Source organism: Oncorhynchus keta, chromosome 11 (assembly GCF_023373465.1).
Source record: "Oncorhynchus keta strain PuntledgeMale-10-30-2019 chromosome 11, Oket_V2, whole genome shotgun sequence".
NCBI classification, from domain to species: Eukaryota; Metazoa; Chordata; class Actinopteri; order Salmoniformes; family Salmonidae; genus Oncorhynchus; species Oncorhynchus keta.
This window is the reverse complement of record NC_068431.1, coordinates 22,907,328-22,929,922: the sequence shown is the minus strand read 5'-3', so window position 1 is coordinate 22,929,922 and position 22,595 is coordinate 22,907,328. Positions and strand designations below refer to the sequence as shown.

At 42.1% G+C, this 22,595-nt stretch overlaps 1 protein-coding gene across 3 annotated transcripts in view; it reads left to right on the top strand.

Annotated features, from left to right (window-relative positions):
* Positions 1-1,087: 1,087 nt before the first annotated feature.
* The window catches only part of LOC118389940 (cation channel sperm-associated auxiliary subunit gamma-like), a 32,337-nt gene continuing 10,829 nt past the window's right edge, over positions 1,088-22,595 (top strand). The window contains exons 1-19 of one of the 3 annotated variants that reach the window (XM_035779953.2): positions 1,088-1,167; positions 1,579-1,838; positions 1,938-1,991; positions 2,073-2,220; positions 2,378-2,501; positions 3,009-3,081; positions 3,351-3,506; positions 7,929-8,100; positions 10,663-10,800; positions 11,051-11,116; positions 11,469-11,591; positions 11,728-11,775; positions 14,293-14,422; positions 20,286-20,400; positions 20,515-20,676; positions 21,470-21,588; positions 21,726-21,939; positions 22,326-22,388; positions 22,536-22,595. The exon at positions 22,536-22,595 is cut by the window's right edge and continues 142 nt beyond it. In XM_035779953.2, the coding sequence (XP_035635846.1) occupies positions 1,581-1,838; positions 1,938-1,991; positions 2,073-2,220; positions 2,378-2,501; positions 3,009-3,081; positions 3,351-3,506; positions 7,929-8,100; positions 10,663-10,800; positions 11,051-11,116; positions 11,469-11,591; positions 11,728-11,775; positions 14,293-14,422; positions 20,286-20,400; positions 20,515-20,676; positions 21,470-21,588; positions 21,726-21,939; positions 22,326-22,388; positions 22,536-22,595 (2,223 nt within the window). In that variant the 5' untranslated portion in view covers positions 1,088-1,167; positions 1,579-1,580. Of the gene's footprint in view, positions 1,168-1,578; positions 1,839-1,937; positions 1,992-2,072; positions 2,221-2,376; positions 2,502-3,008; positions 3,082-3,350; positions 3,507-7,928; positions 8,101-10,662; positions 10,801-11,050; positions 11,117-11,468; positions 11,592-11,727; positions 11,776-14,292; positions 14,423-20,285; positions 20,401-20,514; positions 20,677-21,469; positions 21,589-21,725; positions 21,940-22,325; positions 22,389-22,535 lie in introns of those variants that run through there. The other 2 variants (XM_035779954.2, XM_035779955.2) reach the window with 2 other exon arrangements.

Below are 22,595 nucleotides of genomic sequence, written 5' to 3'. Positions count from 1 at the left end.
CAGTCACCAATGCTTCTATGCATGATGGCAAAAAGCTAAACGATGGGACTAGTTTATATTTACTGAAATCGATCATATATATATTTACTGAAATCGATCATCTGAAATCGATCATATCTAGAATTTATGAGATACCATTTAAAAATGTTGCGACACTAAGTTTATCCTGATCTGGTAGGCAAAGCTAACCAGGAAAAAATCTGGACCGTAATTAATAATTAATTAATAATTAAGCATTCAAAATGTAATGAGTACTTTTGGGTGTCAGGGAAATGTATGGAGTAACAGTACATTATTTTCTTTAGGAATGTAGTGGAGTAAAAGTAAAAGTTGTCAAAAATGTACATAGTAAAGTACAGATACTACTTAAATAGTACTTAAAAGTATTTTACTTAAGTACTTCCTTTACACAAATGCTATTGTGTTGATTTAATTCCAGTCAATAATTTTGGATTCATAAGGTCGAGGTAGCCTAATCACCCGAAGTTTGAATATAATCAACATTTGATCACATTCACGTGTTCTCTTAACACATATAAATAGTCGATAAATACAGAGTTTATGGTCTATAAATACATGGCCTTACCGCTTCGTTTCCCCTGGCCAGAGGGGATAAGACTGCATAGGCTTCTTTCTCTAGGCTACCTACAGTTGTGGTTGTTATCAGTAGGCTACATTTAATCAGACTGAAGCACAGATTAATTGTGCATGAGTTGACAAATCATGAGGCAAAACAGACTAAACAACAGTACTTGGTCCGTCTTTTCAGCGCTTTTGTGTTTATTAAACCTAATCTAAAGTGTTGGGGCAAATACCAGTTGACCACATGTTTGCCAGTGGCCCTGTTGTGCTGTTCCCTGCAATGATATATCTATATAAATCTCCATCTAATGCTACAAATGAAGAAACATATCCAGTTTGTTCTATCTCAAAATGTCGAGATACTATCTCGATTTTTTTTTAGATAGTATCTCAACATTTTTACATACGTATCTCAAATTGAGATAGTACATTTTATAAATTGGTGTTTATAAAATACATTATATAAATTGATGGCTGGATTGGCCTTCTTTCCATACACGACAGTGCCGTTTTAATGTGCTTATCTGATTTGCTTGGTGAGGCCATGGCATGAGGGAATATCCGTTGTCCCCAATTGAGTGAAAAGTAGGCTCTTTCTTTGTCTATTCATAACTGTTAAGCTAGCTACAGGTGTAAACTATATACTCAGATGTTGAAACAAATTCGCGAATTAGCTAAGTATTTTGATTGAATTTGACTTTTGTCAAAAATTTTGGTGACGTTCATGTCTAACGTTACTCAATGCGAGCTAGCTAACTAATGCATAGTTAGCTAACGTTACAGTACACAATAATGTTAAATTGGTGACAGAAATTACTTTTGCAGTAAGTAGCTATCCAGCTACTTTTACGCTCACACTTTTATTATCTTTTATATCTAACCACCTGTGTAGATATGTGTAGTCAACTCTTTGTTAGCTAACGGTTAACTTGCTAGCAAAGTTGAATTTAATTTCACACAAATATCAACATTGTTTTTTGGTTTTGTCCATTTTAGAAATGTGGACCATCCAGGTCTCCCTCATTCTGAGCTTTCTGTGTGGAAGAGGATTAGGAGGAGCAGCCAGAGGAGAGTGTGAATGGGGTGTCAGTCTTTGTGAAATCGGTGACCCCCTCAACCGCATTTCAACCTGTAACTTTGAAAGTCCTCTGACCACCCTGTCAGGAGGCATAGAGATGCAGCAGTTCAGCACCAAGGTTCAGGACATTATAAAGACTCTGACTGACCAGCCAGTCAACACCCAGGAGAGTACCACCGTGAGTTTCCAACCCAGTCGAAGTACAGTGGTTGAGATTTATACCTTGTAACTAGAGAAAGATTCTTCACTGGTTAACTGCACAGTTTCTGTTCTGCAGAGTTATCTTGGCTTCCCTTACTACCTACGCATAGACCTACTGTGTGGTTCAAAGGTAACATAACACCTCTTACATCCTGTAATATGACTTATTTTGAATGCAAACACATTGACTAGAAGAAGAATCTACATACAGGAGTCTTCTAAGCGTGCCATTCGGGAGGCCCTTCTCACAGGGTTGACCCCCAATGTAGTCCTGACCTTCCAGGAACCTGTCCACCCCATCCGACTCAAATCGCAGAGACTGCAGATCATCCTTACCACAGCCCCCCTGCTGGACAGTGGTGTGTGCGCATGTGTGTCAGTTTTGTCTTGCATGTTGATTTGAACTAGGCCAAGTTTTTATGAGCTACATGTGTGGTCTGTTTGTAGAGTGGAATTCACTCATGTTCATTTGTGCTCCCGGTCAGGAATGTCAAGTGTGTGTGTTTCCCCCTGCAGTGCCCTGTGACAGCGACCTGTGCCAGCTGGGTTGGTATGCTCCCATGCCCATCCTTAATGGGTCAGTAGTATACAGGGTTCAAGTGGTGTCAAATGGCCAGGGTCAACTGGTGCCTGAGAGAAGGTCAGTGACAACTGTTTGTGTTTTTAAATGTGCATGCATGCATAGGCCTATACCACACAGTGCCTGCCTAGCGTTGGTCGTGTACTTGCTTCACTTTACAGGATGTCAAATCGGCCACACTTAAAAGTTTACTATTGAATTCTCATCTAGAAAATATTTTTGGGGGTATGTCTATTAAGCAATAAGGCACGAGGGAGTGTGGTATATGGCCAATATACCACAGCTAAGGGATTTTCTTATGCACAACGCATCGCGGAGTCCCTGGACACAGCCCGTAGCCGTGTATATTTTGGCCATATACCACAAATCCCTGATGTGCCTTATTGCTATTATAAACTGGTTACCAACGTAATTAGAGCATTAAAAATAAATGTTTTGTCATACCCGTGGTATACGGTCTGATATACCATGGCTGTCAGCCAATCAGCATTCAGGGCCAGAACCAAGATCATGACTCTCTCTACATGACTGCTGAACTGCATGCTGTGTCTGTGTTTGTGTGAGCAGCTTTGCAGTGAATGTTAATGGCTATGTGCGCACCACTGACAGAGGGGAGACGGAGATCTCCTTTGGTACGGAGGTGAGGGACAGACAGATCCACAAAGAGGGAGAGGAGGAAGGAGAGAGAAAATTAAGCTAACAGACATTCTGTAGATGTGTGGGTGGTTTTGTGCAAAAATGTTTTGCACTAGGTGTCTTCTGAAGGAAGGATTTTTAAAGACATGTAAACAAAAATGTATTGAAGTTGATTATCCACAAGTAATTGTCAAAGTATAGATTATTTATGATTTTTCAAATGTATATACAGTGCTCTGCTCTTTCTATCTCTCTCTGTTCGTATGTCTATAGATGCCCGCACTAGAGGACATGATGGTTTTGGGCAGTCCCTCTCGCCCTCTGTGGGCAGTGGTGCAGAGTTCTCCCGTCCTCATCCTCCCTGGTATTCCTGGCTTCAAGGCTGTTCTGATGACCGCCACAGAGTTCCAGCACACCTCCCCCATCGAGGTAAAACCAGACACATAGTATAAAGATGCAGGCTCATTGACTGTTTTTGTGAGTGTGTAGTACTGTGTACCCAGAAGACCTGGGTTCAAATAGCATTTGAAAAAAGGTCAATCTATTTTGTCAGGGAGTCATGCTGAGACCAAGGTCTATTTTGCAGGTTAGCCCTGTAATTACAAAAATAAAAGTCAATACAATACATTATGCAAAACAGAGATACATTCATGGAAGGCAAACACATTCTTCGTCAAAAATCAGCTGCCTGAATTGCTATAGAGGCACCAAATCATCCAATTTTGGAGAGTTTTGGAGATTATTCCACAAGGTGAATTTTTTTTCTCCTAAAACCTGATTTACATAACTCTTGTCGACTGAATTATCTGCTTTCTACTATTAAGCAAGAGGCATGACCTATTTCCATAGAAGAAGCCAATTTTTATTCTAAGCTTCTTTACTTACTCCTCAATATGCTTTTTAAAAGACAATTTATTGTCTTTCAAGATGCCCAGACATTTGTTATCTGGGACACGATAATGTGGACCCCATCCAAAGTACTTATGCTTAAGTCATTGACGTCATCTCTATCCGTTCTAGAAAACAACATATACTTAGTTTTAGTTTTACCCGCTTTCAAAACTATTTTAAGGTCAAATGTTTTCTGTAAAACAATGAAGTTCAGATAGAGCCTGGTTAACAGAAAGGGCAATAGAATACACAACAATATAATCCGCATAGTGACAGTTACAATTTTTTACAGACAAACCAATATTGTTTATATAGATAGTAAAAAGTACATCACCTAAAATCAACCCCTGTGGGACACCTTTTGTAATATCAAGGAAACCTGACTTAGCACCATCAGAAAATACACATTGTGTCCTGTCAGTCAGGTCATTTTTAAACCAATTACATGCAGCCTCATCCAGACCAATTTTGGACAACCTTTTTAATGAATGGTCAACAGTGAGTGGTCAACAGTGTCAAATGAATTTTACAGGTCAATGAAAAGGGCAGCACAATGTTGTCTTTTGTCCATACAGTTAACTATATCATTTATAACCAATGAAGCAGCAGAGATAGTGCTGCCTGAAGCCAGATTGAGGAACTCTTAAAATACATTTTGTAGATAGGAATGATCTTAGCTGAGAGTTGATCAGAGTTTCTAATATTTTTGCTAGTCAAGAAAATTTAGAGAGAGGGTGGTAATTATTTTGTTCCTTCCAAATGCTTGTGCCTTCCAAATGCTCGGGATAAAACCAGATATGAACGCCAGACAAAAAAATGGTTAATAATTCAGCAATCAAGGGGCTTTAAACCTGCAGTAAAAACAGGTCAAGCATATCAACCCCAGTAGGTTATGTAACATCAATCTTAAGCAAGGCAGTTAGCACATCACAGGTAGTAACTTGTTGAAATGAAAACACAGATTCACTAGTAGTTGAGGAGTTTTCAGCTAGAGGCTGGGAACAAACTGACTGATCAGGGCCCTGTATCCCGATAGTGATGGAACCTAGGTATACGAGTGTTTTAACTATGCATCTTTCCTACAACGGCTGAAGATGTAACGTACATTTCCCAAAACACCCCGCAGATATGTTGTTGAGTCATGTCGATACTGATAGTATCAAAAGAAAGACAATGCTGCTCTCGGATCAGCTTTCTCCATTAAAATCTTAACCTAACATTATAATTATTCTACAATACTGACAATGGATCAGCTCCTAGAAAGATATTATCACCTATGGCTGCAAATATTGATACGGCTTATTATAATGCTAACCCTATAACAGGTTACCAACTTTGTTAAAGCAAGGCCCCTGAACTCTCATGTATTTTCTGCACTATGCAATGATATGGGCAGCGACCATGTAAGGCTTTTACAACATATAGAAGTGCGCTGGTTATCAAGGGGCAAAGTATTGACACATTTTTTAAACTTGAGAGACGAGCTTAAAGTTTTCTTTACTGACCACCATTTTCACTTTCCTGACCGCTTGCATGATGACGAGTTTCTCACACCACTGGCCTATCTGGGTGATGTGTTTTCTCGCCTGAATGATCTGAATCTAGGATTACAGGGACTCTCCGCAACTATATTCAATGTGCGGGACAAAATTGAGGCTATGATTAAGAAGTTGGAGCTCTTCTCTGTCTGCATTAACAAGGACAACACACAGGTCTTTACATCATTGTATGATTTTTTTTTGTGTGCAAATGAACTCAAGCTTATGGACAATGTCAAATGTGATATAGCACCTGAGTGAGTTGGGTGCGCAATTACACAGGTACTTTCCCGAAACGGATGACACTAACAACTGGATTCGTTATCCCTTTCATGCTCTGCCCCCAGTCCACCTACCAATATCTGAACAAGAGAGCCTCATTGAAACTGCAACAAGGGTTTCTGTGAAAATGTTATTTAATCAGAAGCCACCGACAGATTTCTGGATTGGGCTGCCCTCAGAGTACCCTGCCTTGGCAAATCGCGCTGTTAAGACACTGATGCCCTTTGCAACCACGTACCTATGTGAGAGTGGATTATCGGCCCTCACTAGCATGAAAACTAAATACAGCCACAGACTGTGTGTGGGAAATGATTTAAGATTGAGACTCTCTCTAACACAACCCAACAATGCAGAGTTATGTGCATCCTTTCAAGCACACCCTTCTCATTAACCTGTGGTGAGTTATTCACAATTTTCGATGAACAAATTAGGTTTTATATGTAAGATTGTTAAATAAAGAGCAAAATTATTGATTATTATATTATTATTTGTGCACTGGTCCTATAAGAGCTCTTTGTCACTTCCCACGAGCAGGGTTGTGACAAAAACTCACACAAAACTCATAAATGTATCGTATAGTGTGTGGCAGGCTTACAATGTTGGCAAAAAACAAAATTTGAGAGTGCGCTGACTCTGATGCTAGAGGGGGTACGCAGCTGCAGGTTTAATATTTAAAGGAACGGGACTATAAAAAGTTTGGAAACCACTGCCCTATAATAATGCACTAAATCAAGATTTGGGAACATCATTATGTACATGTTAGGCTACACTTCATGAAATATTTTGAGACAAATTACAGATAGTAGTGTACAAGTAGAAAATTAGAACTCAATTAATTGATCATTGGCCTATAGCCTACTGTAGACAGTTTATATTTGAATGCAGTCATCTGTTTTAATTTGAAGTATATTTTTTTATACGTCGCTTGTTTGTATGAATTGCAAAGACATTGGCAACTTTTTAATGATGCCTGTGTCTGACAGAACTTGCTTAGGCAGGGAAGGGGAGGAATTTGCACACTTCAGCAAATACATTTTTTTCACAAATGTATAAGAATCACCAGCAGAGTCAGAAATAGAGCTTAACAAGTAGTTGGATTTCGCTTTCTTAATGAAGATAGTACAACTGTTTCTGAGTTGTCTGAAAGAACGCCAATCAGAGACAGTCAGTTTTCCTAGCTTTGGCCGAGGCTTGGTTCCTCTTGTGAATATCAAATGAATACCAAATGTTTGATTTGTTCTTAACTGTATATTGTTTTAAAGGTGCATGTTTATCTGCTAGGCATCAGCCTGGGCAACTCCAGTCCTCGGGGGCCTGATTGGTGTCACACTTTTGTCCCAGTCCCAGCTAACACACCTGACTCCAATCATCAACTAATCATGATTTTCAGTTTACAATGCAATTAGTTTAAATCAGCTGTGTTTGCTAGGAGGGGCAAAGTGGGGGAAAGTGTGACACCAATCAGGCCCCTGAGGACTGGAGTTGCCAAGGCCTGTCAGACCTCAGACAGTGAGGGGAATAAAAATAGAGGAGAAATTTTCAATGGCTAACTGAGTCAGGAATTCGGGAAACTCTGGATAACTCGCATTGGGATAATTCATGTAAAATTTTAATAGCCGATTAAGTATAGAGGTTTGGCCACTGATGCGACTCGATAGGTTTGGGAGATCCCTCGATGACCAACGGGAAGTGGGACATGGTGGACCCAAGCCAATCAGTAGAATACCCCGAGGCTGAGGGACTGTAGTCCTCCGCAAGTAAACAGGTGTTGCATTGGAAATTGCGCCGGTCCACGTTGTCCAAGAACAGAGCAAAATAGATGCAACTCCTACAACGTAATAAACATTTACCTTTGATATTTTTGTTTCATATACTCCCAATAATAAACTATACAAAAATATGAAAATGTTTGAAAGCTTTAATTGTGCTTGATTGCTCTTGCATGATGCAATGGAACTAATGGAATAGTCCCTAAAGTGCAAACCCTGCCCATCTGTCACACCAAACAGGCTCAAGCAAACGTTTCATTTTAGTCAATTTCAATTCCAATTTTCCTGAATGCTTCTCCATAAGAAAAACATTGTAATTTCAGTTTACTACCTGAATTTACATGGAATTGACCCCCACGGTTTACACTTAGGTGGGCATCGAGAGCTGTTGGGCGGGCTCCCTGAACTGCCCCCAGGTGGAGTTCTCCTCCATGATCTTGGAGGCAATCTCCACAGAGAGCTCCCTGTTCATCCGCCAGAACCAGCTGCTGCACCGCTTCGTGGGCAACTTCTCTCTGCTGCCTCTAAGAGCCCCGCCCTCAGGTACAGCACACCGTCAGACACCGCTGGCTCCCATTCACCCTGCTTACACACTGGAACAAGAAATCGGGAATCTCTGTCCCCTGTGTCCACAGAATAAATCAAATCAAAGTTTATTTGTCACATGCGCCGAATACAACAGGTGAAATGCTTACTTACAGGCTCTAACCAATAGTGCAAAAAAGGTATTAGGTGAACAATAGGTAAAGAAATAAAAACAGTAAAAAGACAGGCTATATACAGTAGCGAGGCTATAAAAGTAGCGAGGCTAAATACAGACACTGGTTGGTCAGGCTGATTGAGGTAGTACAGTGGGGCAAAAAAGTATTTAGTCAGCCACCAATTGTGCAAGTTCTCCCACTTAAAAAGATGAGAGAGGCCTGTAATTTTCATCATAGGTACACTTCAACTATGACAGACAAAATGAGAAAAGAAAATCCAGAAAATCACATTGTAGGATTTTTTATGAATTTATTTGCAAATTATGGTGGAAAATAAGTATTTGGTCACCTACAAACAAGCAAGATTTCTAGCTCTCACAGACCTGTAATTTCTTCTTTAAGAGGCTCCTCTGTCTTCTACCCGTTACCTGTATTAATGGCACCTGTTTGAACTTGTTATCAGTATAAAAGACACCTGTCCACAACCTCAAACAGCCACACTCCAAACTCCACTATGGCCAAGACCAAAGAGCTGTCAAAGGACACCAGAAACAAAATTGTAAACCTGCACCAGGCTGGGAAGACTGAATCTGCAATAGGTAAGCAGCTTGGTTTGAAGAAATCAACTGTGGGAGCAATTATTAGGAAATGGAAGACATACAAGACCACTGATAATCTCCCTCGATCTGGGGCTCCATGCAAGATCTCACCCCGTTGGTTCAAAATGATCACAAGAACGGTGAGCAAAAATCCTAGAACCACACCGGGGGACCTAGTGAATGACCTGCAGAGAGCTGGGACCAAAGTAACAAAGCCTACCATCACTAACACACTACGCCGCCAGGGACTCAAATCCTGCAGTGCCAGACGTGTCCCCCTGCTTAAGCCAGTACATGTCCAGGCCCGTCTGAAGTTTGCTGGAGAGCATTTGGATGATCCAGAAGAAGATTGGGGAAATGGCATATGGTCAGATGAAACCAAAATATAACTTTTTGGTAAAAACTCAACTCGTCGTGTTTGGAGGACAAAGAATGCTGAGTTGCATTCAAAGAACACCATACCTACTGTGAAGCATGGGGGTGGAAACATCATGCTTTGGGGCTGTTTTTCTGCAAAAGGACCAGGACGACTGATCCGTGTAAAGGAAGGAATGAATGGGGCCATGTATTGTGAGATTTTGAGTGAAAATCTCCTTCCATCAGCAAGGACATTGAAGATGAAACGTGGCTGGGTCTTTCAGCATGACAATGATCCCAAACACACCGCCCGGGCAACGAAGGAGGGGCTTCGTAAGAAGAAATTCAAGGTCCTGGAGTGGCCTAGCCAGTCTCCAGATCTCAACCCCATAGAAAATCTTTGGAGGGAGTTGAAAGTCCGTGTTGCCCAGCAACAGCCCCAAAACATCACTGCTGTAGAGGAGATCTGCATGGAGGAATGGGCCAAAATACCAGCAACAGTGTGTGGAAACCTTGTGAAGACTTACAGAAAACGTTTGACCTCTATCATTGCCAACAAAGGGTATATAACAAAGTATTGAGATAAACTTTTGTTATTGACCAAATACTTATTTTCCACCATAATTTGCAAGTAAATTCATAAAAAATCCTACAATGTGATTTTCTGGATTTTTTTTCTTCTCATTTTGTCTGTCATAGTTGAAGTGTACCTATGATGAAAATTTCAGGCCTCTCTCATCTTTTTAAGTGGGAGAACTTGCACAATTGGTGGCTGACTAAATACTTTTTTGCCCCACTGTATGTTCATGTAGATATGTTTAAAGTGACTATGCATATATGATGAACAGAGAGTAGCAGTAGCGTAAAAGAGGGATTGGCGGGTGGTGGGTGGCAGGACACAATGCAGACAGCCCGGTTAGCCAATGTGCGGGAGCACTGTTTGGTCGGCCCAATTGAGGTAGTATGTACATGAATGTATAGTTAAAGTGAATACGCATATATGATAAACAGAGAGTAGCAGCAGCGTAAAAATAAGGGTTGGGGGGGCACACAATGCAAATAGTCCAGATAGCCTTTTGATTACCTGTTCAGGAGTCTTGGGGGTAAAAAATTGTTGAGAAGCCTTTTTGTCCTAGACTTGGTCCTAGAAATTGCACTGTTGATTCTCAAACTGAGACTACAGCACCTAGAGACGCATGAACACAGATTAAATTGCATATTCATTCATGAATTGTATGTTTCTGTCCATCAAGTTAAACAACTCAACTATTTTTGGATAAGCTGCATATGTAAAAAGACTGTCAATGGATGACTCACATTGGGGAAAAAACAGTGGCAAAATTTCGGACACAAAGTCTCTTTGTGGCCATAGCAATCAGATCCACTAACAAAACTGTACATGGCTCCATTAAAACTCTCCGTATCCCCCTCTCTCTGCCCTGTGTCAGAGGCGTGGCAGCAGGTGCTGCGCACAGTGTGTGTGTCCCGCATGGTGCCTGTGTTCATCCCGTACCACGGCACCGAGTACTTCTACATCCTGGGAGGAGGCTGGCAGAAGGGCACCCTCTACAGGGCCCAGGTCTACGGTCAGTCAGTTAGTTAGTTAGTTATTCAAGCAGACAGGCAGCCAGTCAATTATTCAAACAATGAATGAATGAATCAGTCAGCCAGTCAGTCCCAAATCCCTGACTGTCAGATATGATGATTATTTTTTTACTCCGGCTATGTGCTTAGCTGTCTCTTATTTGGGATTTACTTCTCTGTTTTTTACTTATCACACAATTCTCTTAGTCTTTACTTCTCTTATTATTTTCCACGGTTCAATTTCCCCAACAGATGGGGATGTGACGTTTACTCAGTTGCTAGACTCCAAGGGTAGCACTGCTTGCGAGTTTATGAACAGTGAGTTCACCAGCCACTATATTTCCATGAATTACCATGAATGTTTTATATTAAGGTTTTTTGAAGTACTATATACAACTGTCTAATGTAGGCTAACTGATGGTTGTGTTCTGATATATTATTTTTCATTGTCTGCAGACCTGGGTAAAATTGTATTTTAAATTATTTGAAATACTTTCTGTGCTTAATTGAACTTTCCTGGCTTAATTAACCAATATAATAGTTACAAAGGTGCTAACCCTGCCCATTTGGTGCTCAAGCAAACGCTGGAAGTATTTGAATGAATTCAAGTAGTATTTGAACCCAGGTCTGAACTGTTTAGATTCACCCCTCATGTGTATATTATCCTCAGGTAAAGCCTGCCAGGTCAAATGGGCAGCCCAGGATTCTTCCCACAACCACCTGATTGACTTGGTTCTCCTCGAACTGCTACCGGACAATAAACAGGCCCACTCCTACCACCTCCTCATATTAGGTACAGTAGTAACATGTTATTTCAGATGATTTACAGAAACTTTGAAGCCCGAAAGTCTGCACACTATAATTTCAATGTAACAGAGTGGTGTGAAAAGTAGGACATGTAATAATAAAACTGTTTCTGGTCTTTGCAGACAATGATTTCCACCTTGGCGACACCTTGCCCAAGTATATACCAAAAGGTATTTTCTGCCCCTCTTATATATGTTTTGCATTTTGTAACTGAGTTGAGTTGGTTTAAACTCACTCCTCAGGTTGAAATACCCCCACCCGCTAGCTTTTCGTTGGTGCAGCTGGCTAAGGTGTTTCCAGAGGACGGGCACGTGTGTTTGCAAGACAGAGGATGCAAGATTGAGTTCCAGTGTGAAATCTTGAGCGAGGAAGCTAAACTATTGAGCGACAGCGTGACCACATTAATATTATGTATTATACAGTGATGGAAAAAAGTATTTGATCCCCTGCTGATTTTGTACAATTGCCCACTGACAAAGAAATGATCAGTCTATAATTTTATTGATAGGTTTATTTGAACAGTGAGAGACAGAATAACAACAACAAAAATCCAGAAAAACGCATGTCAAAAATCATATGAATTTATTTGCATTTGAATGAGGGAAATAAATATTTGACCCCTCTGCAAAACATGATTTAGTACTTGGTTGCAAAACCCTTGTTGGCAATCAGAGGTCAGATGTTTCTTGTTGTTGGCCACCAGGTTTGCACACATTTTAGGAGGGAGTTTGTCCCACTTCTCTTTGCAGATCTTCTCCAAGTCAAGGTTTCGAGGCTGACGTTTGGCAAATCGAAACTGGCTAGGCCACTCCAGGACCTTAATGTGCTTCTTGAGACATTCCTTTGTTGCCTTGGCTGTGTGTTTTGGGTCATTGTCATGCTGGAATACCCATCCACGACCCATTTTCACTGCCCTGGCTGAGGGAAGGAGGTTCTCACCCAAGATTTGACGGTACATGGCCCCTTCCATCGAAGTTGTCCTGTCCCCTTAGCAGAAAAACACCCCCAAAGCATAATGTTTCCACCTCCATGTTTGACGGTGGGGATGGCGTTCTTGGGGTCATAGGCAGCATTCCTCCTCCAAACACGGCGAGTTGAGTTGATGCCAAAGAGCTCCATTTTGGTCTCATTTGACCACAGCACTTTCACCCAGTTGTCCTCTGAATCATTCAGATGTTCATTGGCAAACTTCAGACGGGCATGTATATGTGCTTTCTTGAGCAGGGGGACCTTGCAGGCACTGCAGGATTTCAGTCCTTCACGGCGTAGTGTTCCCAATTGTTTTCTTGGTGACTATGGTCCCAGCTGCCTTGAGATCATTGACAAGATCCTCCTGTGTAGTTCTGGGCTGATTCCTCACCGTTCTCCTGATCATTGCAACTCCACGAGGTGAGATCTTGCATGGAAGCCCAGTCTGAGGGAGATTGACAGTTCTTTTGTGTTTCTTCCATTTGCGAATAATCACACTAACTGTTGTCACCTTCTCACCAAGCTACTTGGCGATGATCTTGTAGCCCATTCCTCGTTTTTGAAAGTGTTCAGTTTCATTAAAATAAGATGAACCCTTACCACGCGGCTCTTTGGTCCTCTCCTCCTTCCCAAGACAACCGTTACAGAAACACCCACCAAAAAAGGACCAAGCAGCGTGGGGGGGGGGAGTGTGGCGAAGTCAGGTAGGAGACCTGCGCCAACTCCCCGTGCTTACCGGAGAGAGAGAGGGACCGGGCAGGCACCGTGTTATGTGGTGGAGCGCACGGTGTCCCCGGTGTGTGTGCATAGCCCGGTGCGGTACATTCCAGCTCCTCGTATCGGCCGGGCTAGAGTGGGCATCGAGCCAGGTGCCATGAAGCCAGCTCTACGTATCTGGTCTCCAGTGCGTCTCCTTGGGCCTAATCTCAGCTCGTTACCTGTATCATTTTTTATTTTATTTCACCTTTATTTAACCAGGTAGGCAAGTTGAGAACAAGTTCTCATTTACAATTGCGACCTGGCCAAGATAAAGCAAAGCAGTTCGACACATACAACAACAGAGTTACACATGGAGTAAAACAAACATACAGTCAATAATACAGTAGAAACAAGTCTATATACGATGTGAGCAAATGAGGTGAGATAAGGGAGGTAAAGGCAAAAAAAAGGCCATGGTGGCAAAGTAAATACAATATAGCAAGTAAAACACTGGAATGGTAGATTTGCAGTGGAAGAATGTGCAAAGTAGAAATAAAAATAATGGGGAGCAAAATAAATAAATAAAATAAATACAGTAGGGAAAGAGGTAGTTGTTTGGTCTAAACTATAGATGGGCTATGTGCAGTAACCTGTGAGCTGCTCTGACAGCTGGTGCTTAAAGCTAGTGAGGGAGATAAGTGTTTCCAGTTGTAGTTCGTTCCAATCAAAGACACCTGGGAGCCAGAAATCTTTCTGATTGAGAGAGGGTCAAATACTTATTTCCTCCCATTAAAATGCAAATCAATTTCTAACATTTTTGACATGCGTTTTTCTGTTTTTTTTTTCTGTCTCTCACTGTTCAAATAAACCTACCATTACAATTATAGACGGATCATTTCTTTGTCAGTGGCAAAACGTACAAAATCAGCAGGGGATCAAATACTTTTTTTCCATCACTGTATTAGGTGAAATATTGACTTGTTTTGCATTAGGGTGAGTAACGGTGTGTGTTTGTGCAGGCAGTGGAGACTCGTTCACGGTGGTGACCAAGACTCAGGAAAATGTCACAGTGACTCTGCACTTGAGGGGCATGGTGTTCAACCCCATCAGTGCCATCCTCTACATCTGGGGCAACGCTCTGCTCTGCTCGTGGGTATTCAGCTGTGTGTGTGTGAGAGAGCGGCTAGCTTACATTTAGGGTTCATATAACTATAGATTTGAGCGACAGGACTGTGAGCACACACAACTGAAACCGCCTCTGAAATAAAGGCTAGAAAGTAGCAGAAGTGTGTGCATAACGTTCGTGTAAGGGTTTCCATTAGGAAAATGTGGCGCCAAACATTTGGCTGGCATTATTTTAATTTACCAGACACTCACGGTTCTCAGAATGACAGAAATCACCTCTCCATCACGGTTGACAACTCCACAGTGTCGCCCTCCCAGAGTGCAAAGAACCTTGGCGTGACCCTGGACAACACCCTGTCATTTTCTGCAAACATCAAAGCAGTAACTCAGTCCTGCAGGTTCATGCTCTACAACATCCGTAGAGTACGACCGTACCTCACACAGGAAGCGGCGAAAGTCCTAATCCAGACACTTGTCCTCTTCCGTCTGCACTACTGCAACTCGCTGTTGGTTGGGCTCCCCGCTTGTACCATCAACCTCCTGCAACTTATCCAGAACACTGCAGCCCACCTGGTTTTCAACCTTTCCAAGCTCTCTCATGTCACCCCGCTCCTCCACACACTCCCCTGGCTTCCACTTGAAGCTCGCATCCACTACAAGACCATGGTGCTTACCTACGGAACAGCAAGAGGAACTGCCCATCCCTACCTTCAGGCTATGCTCAAACCCTACACCCCAACCCAAGCACTCTGTTCTGCCACCTCAGGTCTCTTTGCCCTCCCACCCCTAGGGCAGCTCCTGCTCAGCCCAGTCCAAGCTCTTCACTTTCCTGGTACCCCAATGGTGGATCCAGCTTCCCCCTGATGCTAAGACAGCAGAGTCCCTTCCCATCTTCGGAACACCCCTGAAATCCTACCTCTTTAAGCAGTATCTTAAATAATCCTCCTCACCTTGAGCGCCCCCCCCCCTTCTAGCTCTGACTCTACGTTGAGGAATAATTTACTGTCTATGCCTGTCATGTTTGTCCCACCTAACTGTCTTTAGATGAATGCACTGACTAGATAAGAGCATCTGCTAAATGATTAAAATGTCAACTTAATTAATCCTATTAACAGAATATGCAACTCGATGATGCAACTGCGTGCGTACTTTAGAATAAAATGACGAGTAACGTTAGGCCTAATGAACAGCAAAATCACTAGTCTATGTCAATCTATTATCCCCCATAGTAGAACAGTTGACCTATTCTAAATAGCCTATTCCAAACAGACTCTGGGATGATATATCATACATTCATATAACCAGTAGGCCTAGGCAAAAAAAATCTAAATAAGCCATGAGGCTGATGCAACAGATCAGAACGTTTCGCTTAAAATGTTGATAAACCATTATTTCTTCACATTATAAGCGGAGCAATGCGCAGGTTTGTGCCTTTGGCTACTGGACAATGAAAGAAAGTTGATTTGAAAACCAATAGAACATGAGAGAAATGGGCTACTTGTTTCAATGGCATATTTATGAAATAATTACCTGTGGATATATTTCAAGGCCTACCTTTCAACTCCGTGCTTATTTTCTTGACATCGTGGGAAAATCAAAAGAAATACAAGACCTCAGAAGTTTTTTTAGACCTCCACAAGTCTGGTTCGTCCTTGGGAGCAATTTCCAAACGCCTGAAGGTACCACGTGCATCTGTACAAACTATAGTACACAAGTATAAACACCATGGGACCACGCAGCTGTCATACCGTCATAGTGGTCCTTCTGTAGCTCAGTTGGTAGAGCATGGCGCTTGTAACGCCAGGGTAGTGGGTTCGATTCCCGGGACCACCCATACGTAGAATGTATGCACACATGACTGTAAGTCGCTTTGGATAAAAGCGTCAGCTAAATGGCATATATTATTATTATATAATAATATAATATATAATATATATATTATTATTATTATTATATTATACCGCTCAGGAAGGAGACGCGTTCTGTCTCCTAGAGATGAACGTACTTTGGTGCGAAAAGTGCAAATCAATCTCAGAACAACAGCAAAGCATCTTGTGAAGATGCTGGAGGAAACAGGTACAAAAGTACCTATATCCACAGTAAAACGAGTCCTATATCGACATAACCTCAAAGGCCGCTCAGCAAGGAAGAAGCCGTTGCTCCAAAACTGCCATAAAAAAAGCCAGACTACGGTTTGCAACTGCACATGGGGAAAAAGATTGTACTTTTTGGAGAAATGTCCTCTGGTCTGATGAAACGAAAATAGAACTGTTTGGCCATAATGACCATCGTTATGTTTGGAGGAAAAAGGAGGAGGCTTGCAAGCTGAAGAACACCATCCCAACCGTGAAGCACGGGGGTGGACGCATCTTGTCGTGGGGGTGCTTTGCTGCAGGAGGGACAAGTATACTTCACAAAATAGATGGCATCATGAGGAGGTAAAATTCTGTGGATATATTGAAGCAACATCTGTCATGGAAATTTCCTTAATTACCAAATGATGAGAGAGCAAATCACACACCAGTCAGAGTTAACCTTCACCTTTAATAATAATTAAGCTTTTGCAATAGCATTTTGACTTTCAACATTTCAGTATCTCTAATGAAAAGTTGAGTGAGATCTTTTATAGCAAAGATCCACCCCCCCTAGTCGCCTCTTCAACCTCAGGAGGCTGAAGAAATTTGGCTTGTCACCAAAAGCACTCACAAACTTCTACAGATGCACAATCGAGAGCATCCTGTCGGGCTGTATCACCGCCTGGTACGGCAACTGCTCCGCCCACAACCGTAAGGCTCTCCAGAGGGTAGTGAGGTCTGCACAACGCATCACCGGGGGCAAACTACCTGCCCTCCAGGACACCTACACCACCCGATGTCACAGGAAGGCCATAAAGATCATCAAGGACAACAACCACCCGAGCCACTGCCTGTTCACCCCGCTATCATCCAGAAGGCGAGGTCAGTACAGGTGCTTCTATCTCAAGGCCATCAGACTGTTAAACAGCCACCACTAACATTGAGTGGCTGATGCCAACACACTGACTCAACTCCAACCACTTTAATAATGGGAATTGATGGGAAATTATGTAAAATATATCACTAGCCACTTTAAACAATGCTACCTAATATAATGTTTACATACCCTACATTATTCATCTCATATGTATATACTGTACTCTATATCATCTACTGCATCTTTATGTAATACATGTATCACTAGCCACTTTAACTATGCCACTTTGTTTACATACTCATCTCATGTGTATATACTGCACTCAATACCATCTACTGTATCTTGCCTATGCCGCTCTGTACCATCACTCACTCATATATCTTTAGGTACATATTCTTATCCTCTTACACTTGTGTCTATAAGGTAGTAGTTCTGGAATTGTTAGCTAGATTACTTGTTGGTTATTACTGCATTGTCGGAACTAGAAGCACAAGCATTTCGCTACACTCACATTAACATCTGCTAACCATGTGTATGTGACAAATAAAATTTGATTTGATTTGACATGACAAACCACAGGTCTTAGGAACTTACACAAAGAAAGACTTTACTTCAGGAGTATCCCATAGCCAGACAGCATTGGCTAAACAAAGCTCTTATCTCGTTCTTGGTACAAAGTGGTACCAAGACATTACCCCCACCCAATGATATATATTAATTGTCATTTTAGACACTCCCATCCCAAATACAACCAATTCTGGACAAGCTCACGGAGAGGAGAGTGAGCCTCTAGGTCAGGGGTGTCAAACTCATTTCGCATCGTGGGCCACATACGGCCTAGGGAGATGTCAAGTGGGCCGGACCATTAAAATTATACCATACTCTGCTATAAATAACCAAAATATCATGTCTTTCCTTTGTTTTGGTGTAAAGAAGCACAAGAACATTAGGAAAATATTGAAATTTAATGAACTATCCTTTTACAAAACATTTCATGAAACACCTCATATTTCCTTAGACAAATGTGCAATTTACTTTTATCATTCACAAATATGCATTGCAACTGATCCCACTGATTGTACAAAGGCACAAAACTTTAATTGGTACTGAAAAATATAGTAATGCACTTTAAGATTAAATGAGACTTTTAAAGAAAGGAATTTTTAAACCACTTACACTTACACATACGCATATAAAATCTAAATGTAATCCCTGCGTACACCTTACAAACTAAGGAGAGTGATTTTAAATGTGTAATGAAGAAAGTGTTCGCCTGTCCTGTAAATCTGTAAACTTCATACATGAAACATACATACACATACAATACATACTGAAAATTTATGGAGTTGGAGTATGGAGCTTCAATACCGAAACTTGTTGCAAACACACCAAGCACAAAGGTTTTCCGTGCATCTCTGTAAATAAATAGGACGTGGTCCATTTTTCTTTGAAAATTCTACACTCCTTATCTACTTTTCTCCGTTTGGATAACGACATTTTGGCTAATGAGGGTGTAGCGGAGAGGTAGAGACCAAGGTATTAACAACGTCGTAACAAGCAGCAGATGGCGCATTGATACCGTCTGCTGTTTTCAGTCTGTCTCAGTGATGCGGCTTGTCTTCTACTCTGATGGAAAGAGTGCGCCCCTTAGCGGATAATCCATGAATTGCAGCGAATTAAAAATATTAATTCCATGTCTTTTATGCATTTTTTCCACTTTCAAATTATCCTGCGGGCCTGATCGAACCTCCTTGGGGGCCGGTTCCGGCCCGCGGGCCGTATGTTTGACACCCCTGCTCTAGGTCAAGATAAGGGCAACGAGAGAGGGAACATAGAATGGTTCCAGACACTGCCATCTTCCTCTCCCCGATGGTAAAAGTAGGGAGTGACTGGCACACAGACATGGTGGAGCCAAGAGATAATTGGTTCCCCCTCAATCATCCCTTCACATGGTTTAAAATATACGTTTACACATGACGACAAGTTTGACCTCTCCCCTCTCTGCGGCCCAAGTAACTGAACCCTGACAGAGAACAGATAACTGCAAATGGCCACCATATAGTACAACAAGATACCTTCTGATGAGAAGTAACTCACAAGCATATAATGAAAATAAACATCTTATCTATGTTACCCAACTAATTCTGATTTATCCCCAACACATCTCAAGACATCAGTTAGGAAGTTAAAGCTTGGTTGCAAATGGGTCTTCCAAATGGACAATGACCCCAAGCATACTTCCAAAGTTGTGGCAAAATGGCTTAAGGACAACAAAGTCGAGGTATTGGAGTGGCCATCAAATCAAATCAAATTTATTTATATAGCCCTTCGTACATCAGCTGATATCTCAAAGTGCTGTACAGAAACCCAGCCTAAAACCCCAAACAGCAAACAATGCAGGTGTAAAAGCACAAAGCCCTGACCTCAATCCTATAGAAGATTTGTGGGCAGAACTGAAAAGGTGTGGAGGCATACGCAAGGAGGCATACAAACCTGACTCAGTTACACCAGCTCTGACAGGAGGAATGGGCCAAAATTCACCCAACGTATTGTGGGAAGCTTATGGAAGGCTACCTGAAATGTTTGACCCAAGTTAAACCATTTAAAGGCAATGCTACCAAATACTAATTGAGTGTATGTAAACTTCTGTCCCACTGGAAATGTGATGAAATAAATAAAAGCTGAAATAAATGTTTCTCTCTACTGTTATTCTGACATTTCACATTCTTAAAAAAAAGTGGTGATCCTAACTGACCTAAAACTGGGAATTCTTACTAGGATTAAATGTCAGGAATTGTGAAAAACTGAGTTTAAATGTAGTCGGCTAAGGTGTATGTAAACTTCCGACTTCAATTGTACATGCATGATGCTTGCATGAAGGTAGGTCATATTTGCAGAAAGTCATTGTCTATCGTTTGTCTGTGGTTCCCAACAGTCAAGACCAGGGGATGAGCTACCTGTTCTTTAATGGCTTCCCTCTGGATCAGATGATCAAGTACTTCACTCTGTCCTACCACGGAGAGTTCGCCTTCGTCACAGAGACCGAAGAGGTATGTATATCCGTGTGAAGTACTTTTTTGCTCATTCATTGTGAAATTACGTGTATTTGTGTTACAAATTAGTGTGTGTGAGCATGTTTGTTTGTGTGTATGTGTGTGTTTCAGCTGTGGTGGGGGCAGGAGGGCGTGGACCAGGTAATGCGAGTGCGCCCCTCCCTGGGCTGGCAGGCCTTCTCTAGCCTGCAGGCTCTGAAGGGCGACAGCTCCTACTCCATGACCCACAGCCTGCTCACTGTCTTCTACGACTGGGACAAACAGTTGCAGGAGGTAACCCTATAACTATTATCAATTTATAAACGTGGATTGTGTATCAGTCTCATAGGGATGTATATGATTAACCAGATTGACAAGTGTATTGTGGTAGAATCAGACAGTTGTGGCAGTCTTAAGATTTGATCACAGTTGTTATATAAAATACATTGTACATCACTTGTACAATCTGAGTGTGCACTAGGCCTATTTGTTTTCATGAGAATATACACTGCGTGTACAGAACATTAGGAACACCTTCCTAATATTGAGTTGCATCCCTTTTGCCCTCAGAACAGCCTCAATTTGTCTAGAATGGACTCTACAAGGTATCAAGCATTCCACAGGGAAGCTGGCCCATGTTGACTCCAATGCTTGACACAATTGTGTCAAGTTTGCTGGATGTCCTTTTGGTGGTGGACCATTCTTGAAACACACGGGAAACTGTTGAATGTGAAAAACCTGAGTGCGTTGCAGTTTTTGACACTCAAACTGGTGCGCCTGGCACCTACTACCATACCCTTTTCAAAGGCACTTAAATCTTTTGTCTTGTCAATTCACCCTCTGAATGGCACACGTCTCAATTGTCTGGAGGCTGAAAACTCCTTCTTTTAACCTGTCTTCTCCCCTTCATCTACACAAATTTAACAGGTGACATCAATAAGGGATCATAGCTTTCACCTGGTCAGTCTTTGTAATGGAAAGAGCAGGTGTTCCTAATGTTTAGTTTTCTCAGTGTAGATGTTGTATAATTCCACCTGTGGGAGGTTGACTGTAAACCCTCTCTCTCGTCTCTCTTTCCTCTTGTTAGGTGGTTTACACAGTGGACTCTAAGGGAAAGGGTTCTGTGGTGAAGAGGGAGCTGCCTGTGCCAGAGATACTTTCCTATAGCCACTTCTCGACCACCCCCCGCAAAGTCCACCACTTGGAGTACTGTTCCTTTATCTGGGTTTTCTACTGACTATACTTCAATGTACATTTTTTTATATATACATTATTATTACATTTTTATATATATATATATATTACCGTTTTCCTTTCTCCCGCCCTTTCCCCTCTCCCCCCAGGTCGTTCAGTGCCTTCTCTTTTCCCCTGACCTGCCCCTTCTTCTGGGAGCACATGGCAGACCTGCCCCACCCAGAGCCCTACAACCGCATCCAGCAATACCTGACCCGGCCCCCCCTGGTGCCCACCTCCTTGGGCCTCCAGACCACTGCCTCCCTGGCCACCTACCAGGGCCTGCTGCACCACCTGCTCCAACTGCACTCGGACTACATCATGGTAGGCCTATATCAGCCGTCTGTCTGCTCCATATCACGCCCAATCCCAAGTCGACCCCAATTCACTTGTGGAGATGAGAGGATTTCCCCAGGTCCTACAAATGAGAATGTCATCTCGGTCAACTTACCTGGTAAAATAAGGGTTAAAAAACATTTGACCACCATCTACCTCAGATCTCCACAAGTGCATAGAGCGAAGAATCGAGGGGCCAATTTGGGATTGTGTCCTACTACTTCATTCTCCTTCCTCAAGCTCCAGTGTAAAATTACCGCCTCCCATCAGGCTGGTGAAATCCCTCACCTCAGTGCTGTTGTGATTGCCAGAGGAGGCATTGCTTTTGTGAAGGATTTAACGATACTGACTTGATTGACTTTACCTCTTTCCAGGACATTGGCGACCCCGTCCATAACCCAACCTGGCGCTGGTGGAAGGACAAAGTTATATATGCGGTCAGATTCTTCTTCTAAGAGTTTGACCCTGCACAGAAAACACACACGCACAGATGGATACACACACAAATATATACACCATCTGTCACTCCACATGAAAGTTTACTTTTACCCCTTAATACCAATCATGTCCTCTTGGCTCCCCAGGACTACTACTTCTACATGGCTAGCAACGGCGTGTCGTCCACAGGCTTCAACGTGGAGATT